Below are 14805 nucleotides of genomic sequence, written 5' to 3'. Positions count from 1 at the left end.
AGAGTAAGTTATGCATACAAGTATACTAAGAAAACAAGCAAGAGAACTAGAATGAGATTATTTAAAGAGTAAACTAGAGATATAGACACTTGAGTTTAATTATTTGTGTTCAATGTTGTTATTTATTTGCTAGTAAACTTACTAAGCTTTATGCTTACTTCTTTTATTTCTCTTTCTCTTATAGTATTGCAAGGCTTTTATGGTAGGAATATATATGAGTCTAGTTTTAGGGAAAATTTACAGAATTAAATTTTGAGTCCCGTAGCTTGAGTCATAATCAATTTAGTAACTGGTGCGCGATTGGACAGATTTGCTGTAAATAGTGAAATTAATTTTCAAAGTAAATTTTTATGCTCCGATTTAGTAAGACAAGCTAAGTAATGTCTCGTGCTTGACTCCGGCAATGGTCTCGAGTAAGGGGTGTTACACTTGGCACAAGCCTAAGCATCACCAATAACCCAAATTAGTACTTGATCACATAAATTCAATATCAATACAAGATAAAATAACTTTCCACAAATCATGAATACACATGCTCCCTACCTTCCATAGTAACAAGTAACTTGCATCAAAAACTCTTACTGAAGCTCACACAAAGTAAAATCACGATGGTTGTCACCATCCTTTTTCATAGTTCGATAGTCGAAGCTATCCCTTTTCATAATTTGATAGTTGAAGCTATCCATTTTCATACTTTGATGGTCATCACCATCCCTTTTCATCGTTGATGGTCACCACCATCCCTTTTCATAATTCGATAGGCGAAGCTATCCCTTTTCATATTTCAATAGCTAAAGTTATTCGTTTTCATAATTCGATAGTCGGAGCTATCCCTTTTCATAATTTGATAGCCAAAGCTATCCTTTTTCATAATTTGATGGTCGTCACCATCCTTTTTCATTGTTGATGGTCGTCACCATCCCTTTTCATAATTTGACAGCCGAAGCTATCCCTTTTCATTGGTCGATGATTGTTGATACGCTGTTGGATTTTTCCAGCGAAACATAATTTGATCTTATGAAATAATAGCATTTAAGACATGATTTAAAACACTATTTAAATGTATGAACTTACCTCAAAGATAAAATGTAGAAACGAAGTCGATTAATTCGAAGCTTTCTCTTTGCCTCGTTCTAAAGTCGTACGAGGTCTATCTTGATCTAAATGAATAAATTCAATCAATTTAATAACCATTCTATTCAATTCAATCCAAATTCACATTTTTGAAAAATTATACTATTTCCCCTAATGTTTTGATTTCTTTACAATTTAGTCCTTGATCTTGTAAAATTGAAATTCATGCAATTTCATCCCTACGCAAGCCTAGCCGAATTTCATATAAGCTCATAGCAACCCACACATTTCATTATTTCACAAATTACACCATGAATATTTCTTATTTTTCAATTTAATCCTTAATTGACAATTTCATCAAAAATCACTTAACAAAAGTTGTTTATCTAATAAAAAAAGGTTCATTTTCTTCCATCAAACCTCACAAACAACATAAATTCATTCATGGAAAAATCCTAGTCTTTTAACAAATTTGCAAATTAGTCCTTATGTTAGCTAAATTAAGCTACAATGATCCCAAAAACGTAACAATCATTAAAATAGAATAAAAAATCACTTACATGCAAGGGAGAAAGATGGCCAAATGTTTCAAGCTCTTCCCATAATGTTTTTAGGTTAAAAAATCGGTGGGGATGAGAATAGGAAGATGATACCTTGTTTTTGTTTAATTTAATTTACTTTATTTATTAAATTACACTTTTAACCTTTTTTATATATTATTAAATTCACTTAATGTAACGCCCTGAATTATTTAACTTTGTTTTTGTAAAATTTGTCATAAATGAGTATTTGCTTCAGTGGTTAGTGTCCTAGATGTGTGTTTGAGGTCTTGGGTTCAAGTCCCACTCTTTGGAAAATTCTGTTATTTTTTGTCTTAGAAGTATCCCTTTTAGGTGGGATTATGTTATAATTTCGGCAAACTCATATCAGAATGAGCCTGCTGGTTCGAGTGGTAAGGTATTAGCTTGCTCTGAGGTCTCATGTTTGGGTCCCTGTATGATCGGGAATGTTAATTTTTGCTTCGATTGTGGGATAAAAGTTCGGTGCTAGTGAAATTCTGAGTTAATTGAGTTGTTAGTGGAGTAGTGGAGGAGGTTGGGATTGTGCTAAATTCTGATTTAAATTTTATTTTAATTTATTTTTTTCTTTCCCAAAACAACACTTCACCCCTTTTGATGTTCTTCCGTTCTCCTCTGTCAAAATAAAATTTCTTTTTTATTCCTTCTTGATTCTGTCATAATCTCCCTTTCAAATCGCGGTGTTTTGGTTTTTCCTATATTTCGTACAGCTTGGTAAGTAGTAGTTGAAAGGCTCGGGTTGGGAGAGAATTCTTTTAAAGTAGTTTTTCTTTTTATCGATGTTGTCTTTTTTGTTAGTATTGATTTTTGGGTTGTTGGCAGCAGCAAATCATGAAGAACGGAGCTCTCCTCTTATGGAAACGTAGAAACGATATCGTTCGGGAAGTTGGGTACGTAACGAACACTTGAGTTTCACTGTAGTCAATCTTTTTGTTTTGGTTCAATTGAGGATTAAGGACTAATTTTGAGGCATGTACTGTCGATTTTTAGGTTCTAATGGTCTCGGGATTGTTTTTGCATAAAAAATGAACCAGGTGTGTAACGAAAACACGAAAAAAATAAGGTTTGACAAAAATAAAAAAAGTGGCATGTCCATGCCACGTGAGGTGTGCTTGACCATGTAGCCACAGTATGTCATACACTACTGCAGTGATGCAAGCAGTGTGTGGCTGTGTGAGTTACACGGGCTAGGCCGATTTGGGCGTGTGGGCTACACAGGTGTGTGGGCTCACACAAGCATGCCACACGGGCAAGGTCAATTTGGGTGTGTGGGCCCACACTAACATGTGGGCCCAAAATTTTAAAATTTTCCCTAGGGTCACATAAGTCGTTCCAATTGACTTTGGGCCTTCTGTAGTGATACGGGGTTGCGCGCGGACCAAGATCAAGTTGCCAAGTCACGAGAAACTCCTACGAAAACCTTAAACAATTAGATCTGAAACGAAACAGAAAATTAAAAGATTAGATTTTGAATTTTCAGATCAAATAAAATCCCCAAAACAAGAAAGAATCAAATTGAGAATAGAAATAAGTGTTAATAAGGAATCTTGAAACCCTAGAGGAGATTGCGATTCGCACAATTGAACACCAAGATAGTTTTCCCAAATTTCGACAACTGATTTCACCCAAAAGAGTATGGAAGAACCCTAGAAATTGGGGATTTTTTTAATGATTCCTTAAGATAGAAAAAGCGAAAACACAATAAAAACAGAAAATAAATTAGATAAAGATTCAAAGACAAGCGAAATAAAGAAAGAATTGACAGTAAGAAATTAAAAGATAAGTCCTAAGAAGCCTTGAAATCTCGAAAGATCTCACAACTCCCTTCAAACGGCTCTAATCTCCCCTCCAAAGAATATCAATGGCAAGAAGAAGGTTGAAGATGGCTCCCACAATCAAAAAGATTGTTAAAACAACTTCTAAAGAAAACTCAAGAGAAAATTCTTGGAGAACTCAAAGAGAATTTTCACTCAAATCAAGTCTGAAATTTTCAATGTAATTGTAATGTAATGTAGGGTGGCTAGCCAAGCCATATAAATAGGCCTTTCAAATGTTTTCCTAATTTAATTAGAACACTAAAACTAAAACTAAAAAAAAACTCCTAATTATTTTAATATGGAAATTCGGCCAAGGGTCTTTTATTTGGGACTCTTGGACTGAATATAAAAATTTAAACTAAGTAAAATAAATAAATAAATAAATAAATAAAAATAAAACTTTACAACTTGGGCCACTTTGACAATTTGGCCTGATTTTCAACTAAGTATGGGTGGATTTCTTGATTGGGCTTGGAATCTTCTTATTGGGCCTTGCCCTCAAGAATTTGGGCTTGTGATCCATCTCCCACCGAAATTGAATCGTTGATGCTCAGAACGGAGATCCAATGCGCTTTGGTCGCAAGATTTGGTGTCTTGGATCAAGATTCCCAATATTTGAAATCTTGATTTTCCCTTTCTTTTGTGTACGCATCTAAGGCCTTGCTAACAAACTCCTGGATGGTCCCATTTAGTTTGGAATGCATTTGTCGGGCCTTTGATTTCGTATCATGTAGGGTCTGTAAGGGCAGCCAAACCCTAATGCATGATACCTTCCTATTCTGATAGACTGATTTGAGTTTAAGAAATTGATATGTATGATTTGTCTGTTTTGTAAAAACATGTATGATATATGTATGTGAGCATGCAGGACACATTAATATTGTATATCTATTATTTGTTGTCTGTTATCTGTATCTGTTTGTGGGGTGGGATTGGTTTATGTGGAGGAAGTGATCTATAAGGCGACATTTCGTCAATTTATGGGTAACTTGGCTGCAAATTATTCTGATAAGGGTCGTAAAGGCACTAAATGGTGTGTAGGGTTGGGTGGGTGTTTTATACCCCACATGGTGTGTTGGGATGGTCGGAGATGGAATGGAAAGGATGGGGGTAGAACTTTGCATATTAGTATGTATTTGATAATCTGATTCTGATAAGGACTTATGTCCGCTTTTGTTTTGATATATTGAAATTTTGAATTTGATACACGTATGTTTTCGTAGAGTTACACACTGAGTTTATGAAAACTCACATCAGTTGTTTGTTCTATTCAGGTAATCCTCAGACATAGGTGGGTCGGTGCGACGGAGTCTCTACGGTGACCACTAGTTTTTGAACTATCTTAAATAATGGTTTTTTTTTATAAAAATATGGATTATTTCTGAGAGTTTTGTCATTTTGGAACTCTCTGGACTATTTGTTATAATTTTGGTTTCGGATGCGTTTTGATTTTTTTTAAATTGCCACTTTTGGCAAATAACGATTTTACGAAAACAAATGTTTTTGAAAACTCAAACTCGGTTTCCAACTTTAACAATGTCAAACTTCCGCTGCAAAATAAGTTTTCTAAAAGAGCAAATTAACAATGTTTTCCTTAAAGAAAATAATAACATCTGATAAAATATGGAATCATTTAGTAATAGTTAACGTGGGAAATTTAACATAGTTGATTTCAAAACCCTTCTTTGTAACACTCCCAGATTCGGCCATAACGTCTGGGTCGGGTTTAGGGTGTTACACTTAATCATGCACATAAATATCCACTTACAATTAAAATAGCTTAATTACCACATAAGGAATCTTACACATTAATTCTATAGCTATTTAGTACCTTAGCCTATATAACTCAAGTTTCACATCTTTTGCGATTTAGTCCTTTTTATCGAATTAAGCGTGTATACAATAAAATTTCTTAATGAAATTTTCATAAAATATTACTAACATGCTATAGACCTCAAAAAAATAATAAAATAAATATTTTCTCATCATATTTGTGGTCTCGAAACTACTGTTTCGATTTCACTAAAAATGGGCTATTACATAACTTATTAAGATATCTTATTTTCATTATTTTAAAATTTAGTTTCAGGTACCTGAATCTCTTTTGAAGTTTTACTTATTAGTTATGTCTTGGGTCTCTTCTGGAGCACCCGCCTCCACTATATGGCCATCTAGAAGAATTTTCATATTTGGAATCGACCAGTCTATTATTTATTCTAACTGATTGCCCTACTGGGATTTTGATTCAAATTAAAATATTAGATGGTATATAGCACTTGGTTATTCTTATTAAGTTTGTAAATACATCTAACAGTTAACTTGTAATGAGTTGTCCTTATTGAACCTCTGGTTCAATAAGGGCAACTCATTACAAGTTATTATTTCTCTCCCCCTAATGTTGGGAAAACTATCGAATCAAAATTGTAATCACAAATCATGTCATAATTGAATCTTGAATACATTCAAAACATCTAATAATATAAAGAAACATGTAATTAATATATATTCCCAACTTTCTTTGAGGATTCACTTATCTTTGTGCGTTGTGGTGGAGCAATTGGAATATATACGCACATACAAAATTCAAAGATGAGAAATAATTAGCTCTTGATCAAAAACCAATTGTAATGGTGAGTATTTATAACTTATTGGCTTGATGCGTACAACAAGTATATCAACATAATCTCATGTTGAAATAGGAAGTTTAGTTCTCATAAGTAATGGTTTAGACATTAATCAGAGGTGTTTAATCAATAATTTCTCTAAACCATTATGCGTAAACTTTTACAGAAGTTTTTCAAAACTCAATCAATAAAAGATTAAGATATAAACTCATCAGTATTAGCAAGATGAATTGTCTTAATTGCATAATCTAAAATTAATTATTTAAACAGGCAATCTTGCAAACGGCAGGTTGCAAATTGATAACACATATGTGATTATTTTATAGATGCATCTACCAAAATCATATAATATCAAAACCATTCACGTAGTGGATGAATGGGCCCATATTCGTTTCAGAAATGTAAGACATTAAATCTCAAATTTAGCTAGTGAGTTCCTAATAATCAATTTTCATTGAGAATAAGCAACATATGAGAATTGTTTTAAAGTAAAGAATCTTCTGTTTCTTTAATGAATTTCCATATGAATTCTTAATTAATTTTCGCATCATATATGATCCAAGATGGTCTAACTGGTCACGCCAAGTAGTAAATGCATTTGTATCAGTAAACTTCTGGTTTACTTTAACATGTGTTTCAATTGTACTAAATTGTAACAAATTAATAATTTTACTATCATTCCTTTTACTTTGTATCCACATATAAGTTCTTTTGTGACATTTACTCTGGAAATGTCTAAATCAACGTGAATATTATAATGTCACTAAGTCAACAAAATAAATATAATTTCCAAACAATTATATGCAATATTAGCTTCAGGAATATGCCAAAATCTTCAAATATCTAAAAAAATTGTAACTTCGTGCATAACGAGCTTTAAATAGAATTGTCATATTTTATTTCTCATAAATAAATCTTTCACAATCAAATATTTTTCTTCTAACCCCTTAATGGGGATGATGACAAAAGAAGATCACAAAGATTATAAAATAAATATAAATTAATAACCCAATCCTCTCTTTTTCATCTTTTCAAAATCGATATTTATAGCAATAGTGATTCATATGAAATATAATATTTTCTCATTCACAATCTCAATCTAAGATCCATTATAAATATCTTTTAAAACCAATGGATTAATCATCACAAGATATTAATATATTAGCTCTTCTAGAGCTTTCGACTAATTTTGTACTATCAAATATAGGAATAATATTTGTTTGTTTTAGTACCAAATAAGATAAATACTTTTATCTATAATGATAGAATTTATTACTACATTCTCATATCCTTCCTCAAAGAATATTAATGAAACAAAATATTTTGGCATATGCCACATATATGGCCAATAATCTTTCATATCACATTGATAACATAAGTTATCTTTACCCTTTGAAGAGTTATCTTGAGAACTCTCATTGTTCTCTTATTTATTACTATGTTCCCATTTTTAGTGGTCCATGATTATATCTTTTAGTTTCTTTATGTTTACATTTACTTCAGGGGATGCAATAAATCTAGTAGGATAGACTTCTAAATGCCTCCATTGATTCTTTATTTCATAACCACCATTGCAAAACATGCTTGGATTTCAAATCAAAATCTATTTATTCATGTTGTCATGATTAGTCTCCAATCACATTCTCAATTACAACAACAATCATGATCTCTATATTTTCATTTTTCATAATTGTTATGTATTGCTACATTCACTTCAGGGAATGAAGCAAAACTAGTGGGAAGAATTTCATAGTTTTTCATTAGAAACTTATTATTTTGCTTTGCCACTAGAAGATATGAGATTGTTCGAAAATACTGTTAAAGTCATTTTCACAATATTGCTCTTGCAAAAGCACATTAGATATTTCAATCATATAGTGTAATGTATTCCTTCGGGAATATATATAATACAAATCATGAGTATCTCATGTTATTTATATATATGGTTTTAATGTAAAACACATGAATGTTTTATTCAACATACATCTTCTTGATCTGAAAAAAGTATTATATTTTACAAAATTTTGCATCACAAAGAGCTAAAATATAAGCTCTTAAAGAGCTTTTACAGTTTGATGTAATATTAGCTTTTCAGAGCATATAATCATTTTATTGTGTAACCTTAATGAATGCTTAATTTATTTTAAATAAAATTTTATTTATTCATATAAAATAAAATGAATAGGTATAAATAAAACATATATTAAACATAACAAATAATAAATTCATGTCACTAATAAATCATTGTGGTTAGATAATATATATTTTTATATATCATAGCACAACAAAATACAAAGTATTATAATGTCAAATTAAAACAACTTTACAAACTATAAAGGTTTAAACATAAATATTTTCTAACCTCCACCTCTTATACATAATTTCATTTTAAATTTTACAATGATATGAAATTATCACGACAGGTGAATATCCCAAAGTTCATGACAAGTAAGTATTTTTCTCGCATTCCGAATAATCATATATCTTAATCAAAATCAAAATTAAACCAATCAATTCTATTAAAAAATATTTATCTCCACATAAAAATCTCAATCACTAAATGCGTGAAGGGTTTTATAAATTCATAGAGATATGGATAGTGAATTATATAAATTGAACTTTTAATAGAAATCAAATCAAATTTCAAAAGAAGTTGATTAGATTGACTTACGTTACCATGGATGAGAAGTGGTGATTATAAACATCCTTTGTAATGAAGAGAAAAAGATCATCCCCAAGCAAATATCAAAAAGCAAACTTTAAGAGTGGATCTTATTTCTCGATTTCATATAGATAACGGTATCAAATCTTTCACCATCCTTAAGAACAAAAAGTAAAATAAGTTAATCAAAACAATGATAACTATAATGAAAGAAGAATGGAAAATAATAATCAGATATGAAATATTGAATAAAAGAAACTTCCTGTAAAAACTTTGCATCTTGCCGTCAAAGATATTGAAAATCATGAAGGAAAAATTTGATCGTCGATAAAAGGAACTATCACTTTGAGCAAGATCATGCTGATAACGTGTTATAAAATAAAGAGAGATGGGGAGAATAAAGAACAAAGAAAATATGAAAGAAATAGAGGATGTACTTTATTGATCAAAAGGGATGATTACAATGCTTTATTAGAGTCTCTATTTATAGGCATAAGAAGTATAAAAGAAGTAGAGGTCTAATTCTAATAACTATTAGAATTTAAAGTACATTAAAACTGTATCTTGGTCTTGATAGATATCCACTTAATAATATATTCATAACAAAAATAATGTTTTTTGTATTATTTTCCACATGACAATTTTAATTGGTTATGTTTTTCTAAATATAAATAGCAATTTAATTAACGGTTAAACTAATAGAGGTATTCATTTAAGGATAAAATAGTTTAACTATAATTTGTGATAAAAATAGGTAAAAAAGATAATTTATGTATTAATTTATAAGTTAAGTTTTTTAATAGATTTAATAGTTTCAATAGAAGTAGTAATTTGAAGAAAAAAATGTATCACTTATAAAAAACTATTTAAAATGATAAAAATGGTGTAATTTAAATATTAATTTATAGGTTAAGGATTTTCAAAAATTTTGGACCCATGATGATGTAAATCGTAAATTGTTTTAGAAGAAAATGCAAAATATCACGCGATATACGAAACGAGAAAAACTCAAAGCAGTCAGTAAAATAATAATAATCCCCACCTGAAAGACCTTCCTTTTTTTCTCCTAAACAAACAATTCTTTTATTTTCCTTTCCATTCGTTTCTTCTCATTCCCCTCTCTTTCTCATGAGACTCTGAAAGCTTCCTTTCTTCCGAAACCCAAAACCCAATACCCTTTTCAAATTCAAACCCAAAATGGGAAAGTACATTAGGAAGGCCAAATCGACAATGGAAGTTGCCGTAATGGACGTCTCGCAGTCTTCCTTTGGAGTTCGAACCAGGGCCAAAACCCTTGCGCTTCAACGCCTACAGAAATCCTCCACTTCTCCGGAAACGGCCGGTGCATCTCCGACTCCTGATTTCAGTGACGACTCGTATCTCCAACTCCGAAGTCGGCGGCTAGAAAAGCCGCCGGTTGTATTGCGTCACCATGATTCGAAGAGGCTAAAGCAGCAGGGTATTAAGGACGGCTGTGGGGAAAACCCTAGCCCTAATTCGAATTTTCGGGTTCGATTGGGTAAGGATGATGGCGTTGAAAGAGAAGAATTTGTGCAAGAGACTATTGGGAATGATAATATTATTAACATTGTTAATAACAATGAGAGCGAGGATTTTGGTGGTATTGAAGCTTCCTTAGGAGAAAATCTTTCGGACATTGAAGCGAGAGAAAGGTTGGTTCTTTCTTTTCTTCCTTAAAATCTCTCTCTCTCTCTCTCTCTCTCTCTAAGGAAAATGATGCAGAAATTTTATATGAAAAACACTTTTTTTGTGTGTGTAAAAATACGAACTTTTACGTCAATTGAGTTCTTCTAGTTTTTAGGAATAATTATAAAATATTTGGACATATATTTCTTGTAATTATTTTATTATATCACGCACTTCAACCCTTTGAATCACCAACCAAAACAGGGGAGGAAAAACCGTAATTACTGTTGGGATTCTGCTACATGACATGCTAGTTTGTTAATGGGATTTGCTTTAATCTCTTCATCTTCTATATGATTATATATATCCTTTTTGGTTGAAAGAATGGATTAAATCTCACTTTTAATAAAATTCTACACGAGGTTTTTGTGAGTAATTCCAGGCGCTTTTTGTTGAATTTTGATAAATAAGAAAAATTCATTTTACCTTTGGATTGAAAATTTAGTATTTGCTGTGCCTTCTCTTCGACCTTTTCCAGGTGGATGCTTTTTATTTATTTATTTATGTTGGTTGGCTTTTTATCTGTTTCCTCAGTCATCTCATGGAGAGAAATTAATCAGTCAAGCTTATGTCCTTAATGGTCACATGCAGAAGTTAACTATTATTGATTGTTTGAAGTTTTGGTTAATTCTGAATTTTAATATTTTATTCTTGGTGGAAAAAAGAACCACATTATGACAGGAACCATGCTGAAACAAAACAATGATACTACCAGCCTTCCATTGCCATTAATAACTTCTTCTGTTTTCATGTCTGGCACAACCTCCATTTCTCCCTTTAATTTTGGCGTTTTTTTTATGCTTTTGAAACTTGGGTTTTGTCCAATTATGTGTTCATATAAATAAAAAAAATATACATATATATATATCCTACTCTCTAGGTTTTGTTGTTTAGGGTACTTTTTAGGCATGTTTATCGATGCATTATTCTGATTGAAAGAAACAAAAATCTTTGGTATTTTACACATGGTGACTTTTTTTCGGGATAAAATATTTACATGCTATATTTTTTGTGCCCCCCCCCCCCTTTTTCCCCTTATTTTCTTCTTGGTGATTAATGTATTGCTTGTGCGTATCCCTTTGGAAAACATGGTTCTAATTTGGTTTATATTATTTCCCTGCTTTGAGCATAGGATATTCTGACAAGAATTATTAAGGTAATGTATCAAATTAGCAGAAAATCTGTCACCGTTGTTTTTTTACATATAAACACAGTTTATCTCTCTTTGCTTGATAGTTGATATCCTCTGAATTTTCATTTTACCTATTTTACTATTTTCTTGGTTAAGCCAAATTACTGTGATAAATTTTATCTTCACTCCAAAAAAGGGCTCTGTCAGCTTCATTTGTCCTTAGTAGAAATAATTGTAAAACGTCTTTTTATGATTTTATTTGTCTATGGAACTCCATGTATTTGTTGAGTTCTTTTTGCTGAAATATTTGAGATTGAAGCAGTTGTACACCGAGGAACCGTTTTGCTTTAGTATTTTTGGTTGTTATACCTCAAATGATTGGTACTGCCTGGTTCTATGTTCTATGTTCTATGTTACTTAGACTCGACTGTTAGCGTCAGATATAGGTATGTGTCCGGAACAAGTATACTAGATTTTTCTAAGTTTTCCATGTGTATAAGGTACTTCGGGCTATATTCCATACCAATGTGTCGGACACAGGTATTTCAAGGAAACTGAAGAACCCAAGCCACATAGGTCTGGATTTCCACTCAATGTTGTTTGGCGTTAGATGTAAAGCAAAAAATAAAAAGAGCAGTTAATTTCGTTCTTTTTTCTTTTTTCTGCATCCTTTGATTGAGTGTTTGCTTTTATATTTAGTTACTTTTCAATGTATGATTTTGTTGCTTTTAGATTTAGCGTCAGTTAATTTTTCTTGAATTAATTTTGCCTGACATTTTTAAAATGGGTATGAGTAACAAAGGTTTCATTAACTAATAGCCATTATTTCTGTGCAGGGGCTATAGAGAATCAACTCCTTGCAACTTGATAAGGGACCCAGAGGGTATAAGAACCCCTGGTTCTACTACTAGGCCTACCAGCTCAGCAGAGACTAATCAGAGAGTACATAATTCAGTGCGAGGACATATCCCGACAGCACATGAAATGGATGAATTCTTTTCCATTGCAGAAGAAGAGCAGCAAAGACAATTCATTGAGAAGTATACACTATTCATTTTTGCATATCTCTTTGCTATTACTGTGGTTAAGATCTGATAAAAGATGTGAATGTATTTGCAGGTACAACTTTGACCCCGTGAAGGATAAGCCACTCCCTGGACCATATGAATGGGAGAAACTGAACCGATAGACAACATTCTTGATACATTGGGACTTTTTTTCCTGCCAATTCTTACTTGATCTCAAAGTTTAGGTACTCTCAACTAGCAGGAATTAGTCTTTAGCTGTAAAGGTGCTGGTGTTAATTTCCATTTTCCATTATCATTAATTCACTTTGTAAAGAAAGAATTAAGACTTAAAATGAAAAAAAAAATTGTAGACTAATGGTCTGTAACATAACATAGGTAATGAGTTACTCAAAAATTACAAATCAAGTCCTTTGTCTAACAGATCATCTGGGAAGAAGGGAAGGGAATGAAGGCTTAGATTTAGAGAATTTAGGAAGTGTAGGTTCAGTCAATTGGGTCAGTTGATGTGGTATAGAATGTCTTTCTTTTTTTCTTTTGTACTGTATTTTCCTTGTTTGTCCATACTTGTAGTGATGGAACTTTGAAAAGCTTTTTGGAATAAACATGATCCCTTACCTTCTCTTTTTCTTTTCCCGTGTCTTTTCCTATGATCTACACAATTAAGTCTTGACCTTTGTTCTTTTAAATACCAAGGAGGTTATGGATGCTGGAAATCAATTATGTTTTGGTATTTTTTTTTTGGCCTTTTCTTTCTCCATGTGAGAATGAATTTTGACGATAATTTCATTAACTTACAAAGTTTGTTGATGTTGATGAAGATTATAAGGATAATAACACAGCCCATCACTACGGTAATGAATTCATATTTGTTTCATTGAGTCATGACTGGGGCTCCAACTTTTCATGATCCACGCAGATATAAATATCTTTAAAGTATATAAAAAAATGTAAAATATTCTTAAGATGGCACAATCACCGATTAGTTTATCATTTAAGTTATTGTTATCCTTAAGTTACTGGCCCGTTAACTTGGTAACATACATTTGATGTGATCGTTTAGTCACTATTTGTCATAGGGTATATTACACTCATCACTCAATTTTACAAAAGCACCAAATTAGTCAATGAACTATCGAAAAGTTGTGCAATGAAATTTTGGAACCTTTTTTACAATTGTATTCTAGTAATTTTGCCACCGTTTAGCCTCCTCTTCCAATAAAGGAAAACATTAAACCAAAATTTATTTCTCTTTATTTATAGTTTAATTCACCTTGGAGTGGCCTAAAACTCTTCACTTATTTAAACCTAAAGCCCTAATAAAGAAGCTCTTCGATTTCCATCCATTGTTGTCAGATGGTCACTATATGTTCTTCTCAATGAGACTTTCTCATTTATCTTTGGATTAAACCTCTGTTGCCTAGAACACTCCAACAAACTCCAGGCCAAATTCGGTACCCCACATCCAACCTGGTCGTCGGATTCAAATGCTAAATGTGATATTATGTTGTCGGATCAACTCAGGCTATTTCAACTTATGTCACACAACATTTAATGAATATACATAACATAACTCATACATTCACGATTATACACACAAATATACGTAATAGATGTACATTGGCCTTACTTAATATGTTTACAGGGTTAAACTTGGAGTGAAGACTCGAATCCAAAGTTAATTATCAAAATTCAATTGGATGTCTCGAGACATGATCATTTTTATTTTTTTTATTTTTGTTTCGATGTTGGAATGTCTTAAGACATTGGAATACATATCTTGAGACTTAAACCCCACAAGTCCCCTTTTTTAGATCCCTAGCTTCAATGTGTACAAGTCACGAGACTTGAGACAAAACAAATCATATTTAGCTTTGATGTCTTATTTTCTTGAAACATAGGCCACTATATCTTGAGACTTGAATCATGATGTCTCGAGACTTTCTTGATAAGTTTTGAGACCTATACCCAAAAATGCACAATTTGGTCATCTTTATTCTTAATATCTTGAGACATGTTCTTAATGTCTTGAAACTAAATGGTAACTTCACCTACAATGCAACTTTTCAAGAATGAACTTTACCTCCAAATAATACCTAACTTATACCAATTTCATGCTACACAAATCCACACACAATTAACATTCGAAAACACATTCGAACAAGCTAAAACATGCATCTAGCTAC

General features: G+C 31.9%; 1 protein-coding gene across 1 annotated transcript; it reads left to right on the top strand.

Annotated features, from left to right (window-relative positions):
- The first annotated feature begins 9808 nt into the window (after window positions 1-9808).
- Window positions 9809-13249, top strand: LOC105766052 (cyclin-dependent kinase inhibitor 5). The gene is made up of 3 exons (XM_012585347.2): window positions 9809-10428; window positions 12431-12634; window positions 12714-13249. The coding sequence occupies exons 1-3, from the start codon at window positions 9953-9955 to the stop codon at window positions 12781-12783; spliced, it is 750 nt and encodes a 249-aa protein (XP_012440801.1). The 5' UTR covers window positions 9809-9952; the 3' UTR covers window positions 12784-13249.
- The last annotated feature ends 1556 nt before the right edge of the window (window positions 13250-14805 follow it).

This window comes from Gossypium raimondii, chromosome 5 (assembly GCF_025698545.1).
Source record: "Gossypium raimondii isolate GPD5lz chromosome 5, ASM2569854v1, whole genome shotgun sequence".
In the NCBI taxonomy this organism is placed as follows: Eukaryota; Viridiplantae; Streptophyta; class Magnoliopsida; order Malvales; family Malvaceae; genus Gossypium; species Gossypium raimondii.
This window is presented reverse-complemented; position numbering and strand designations above follow the sequence as displayed.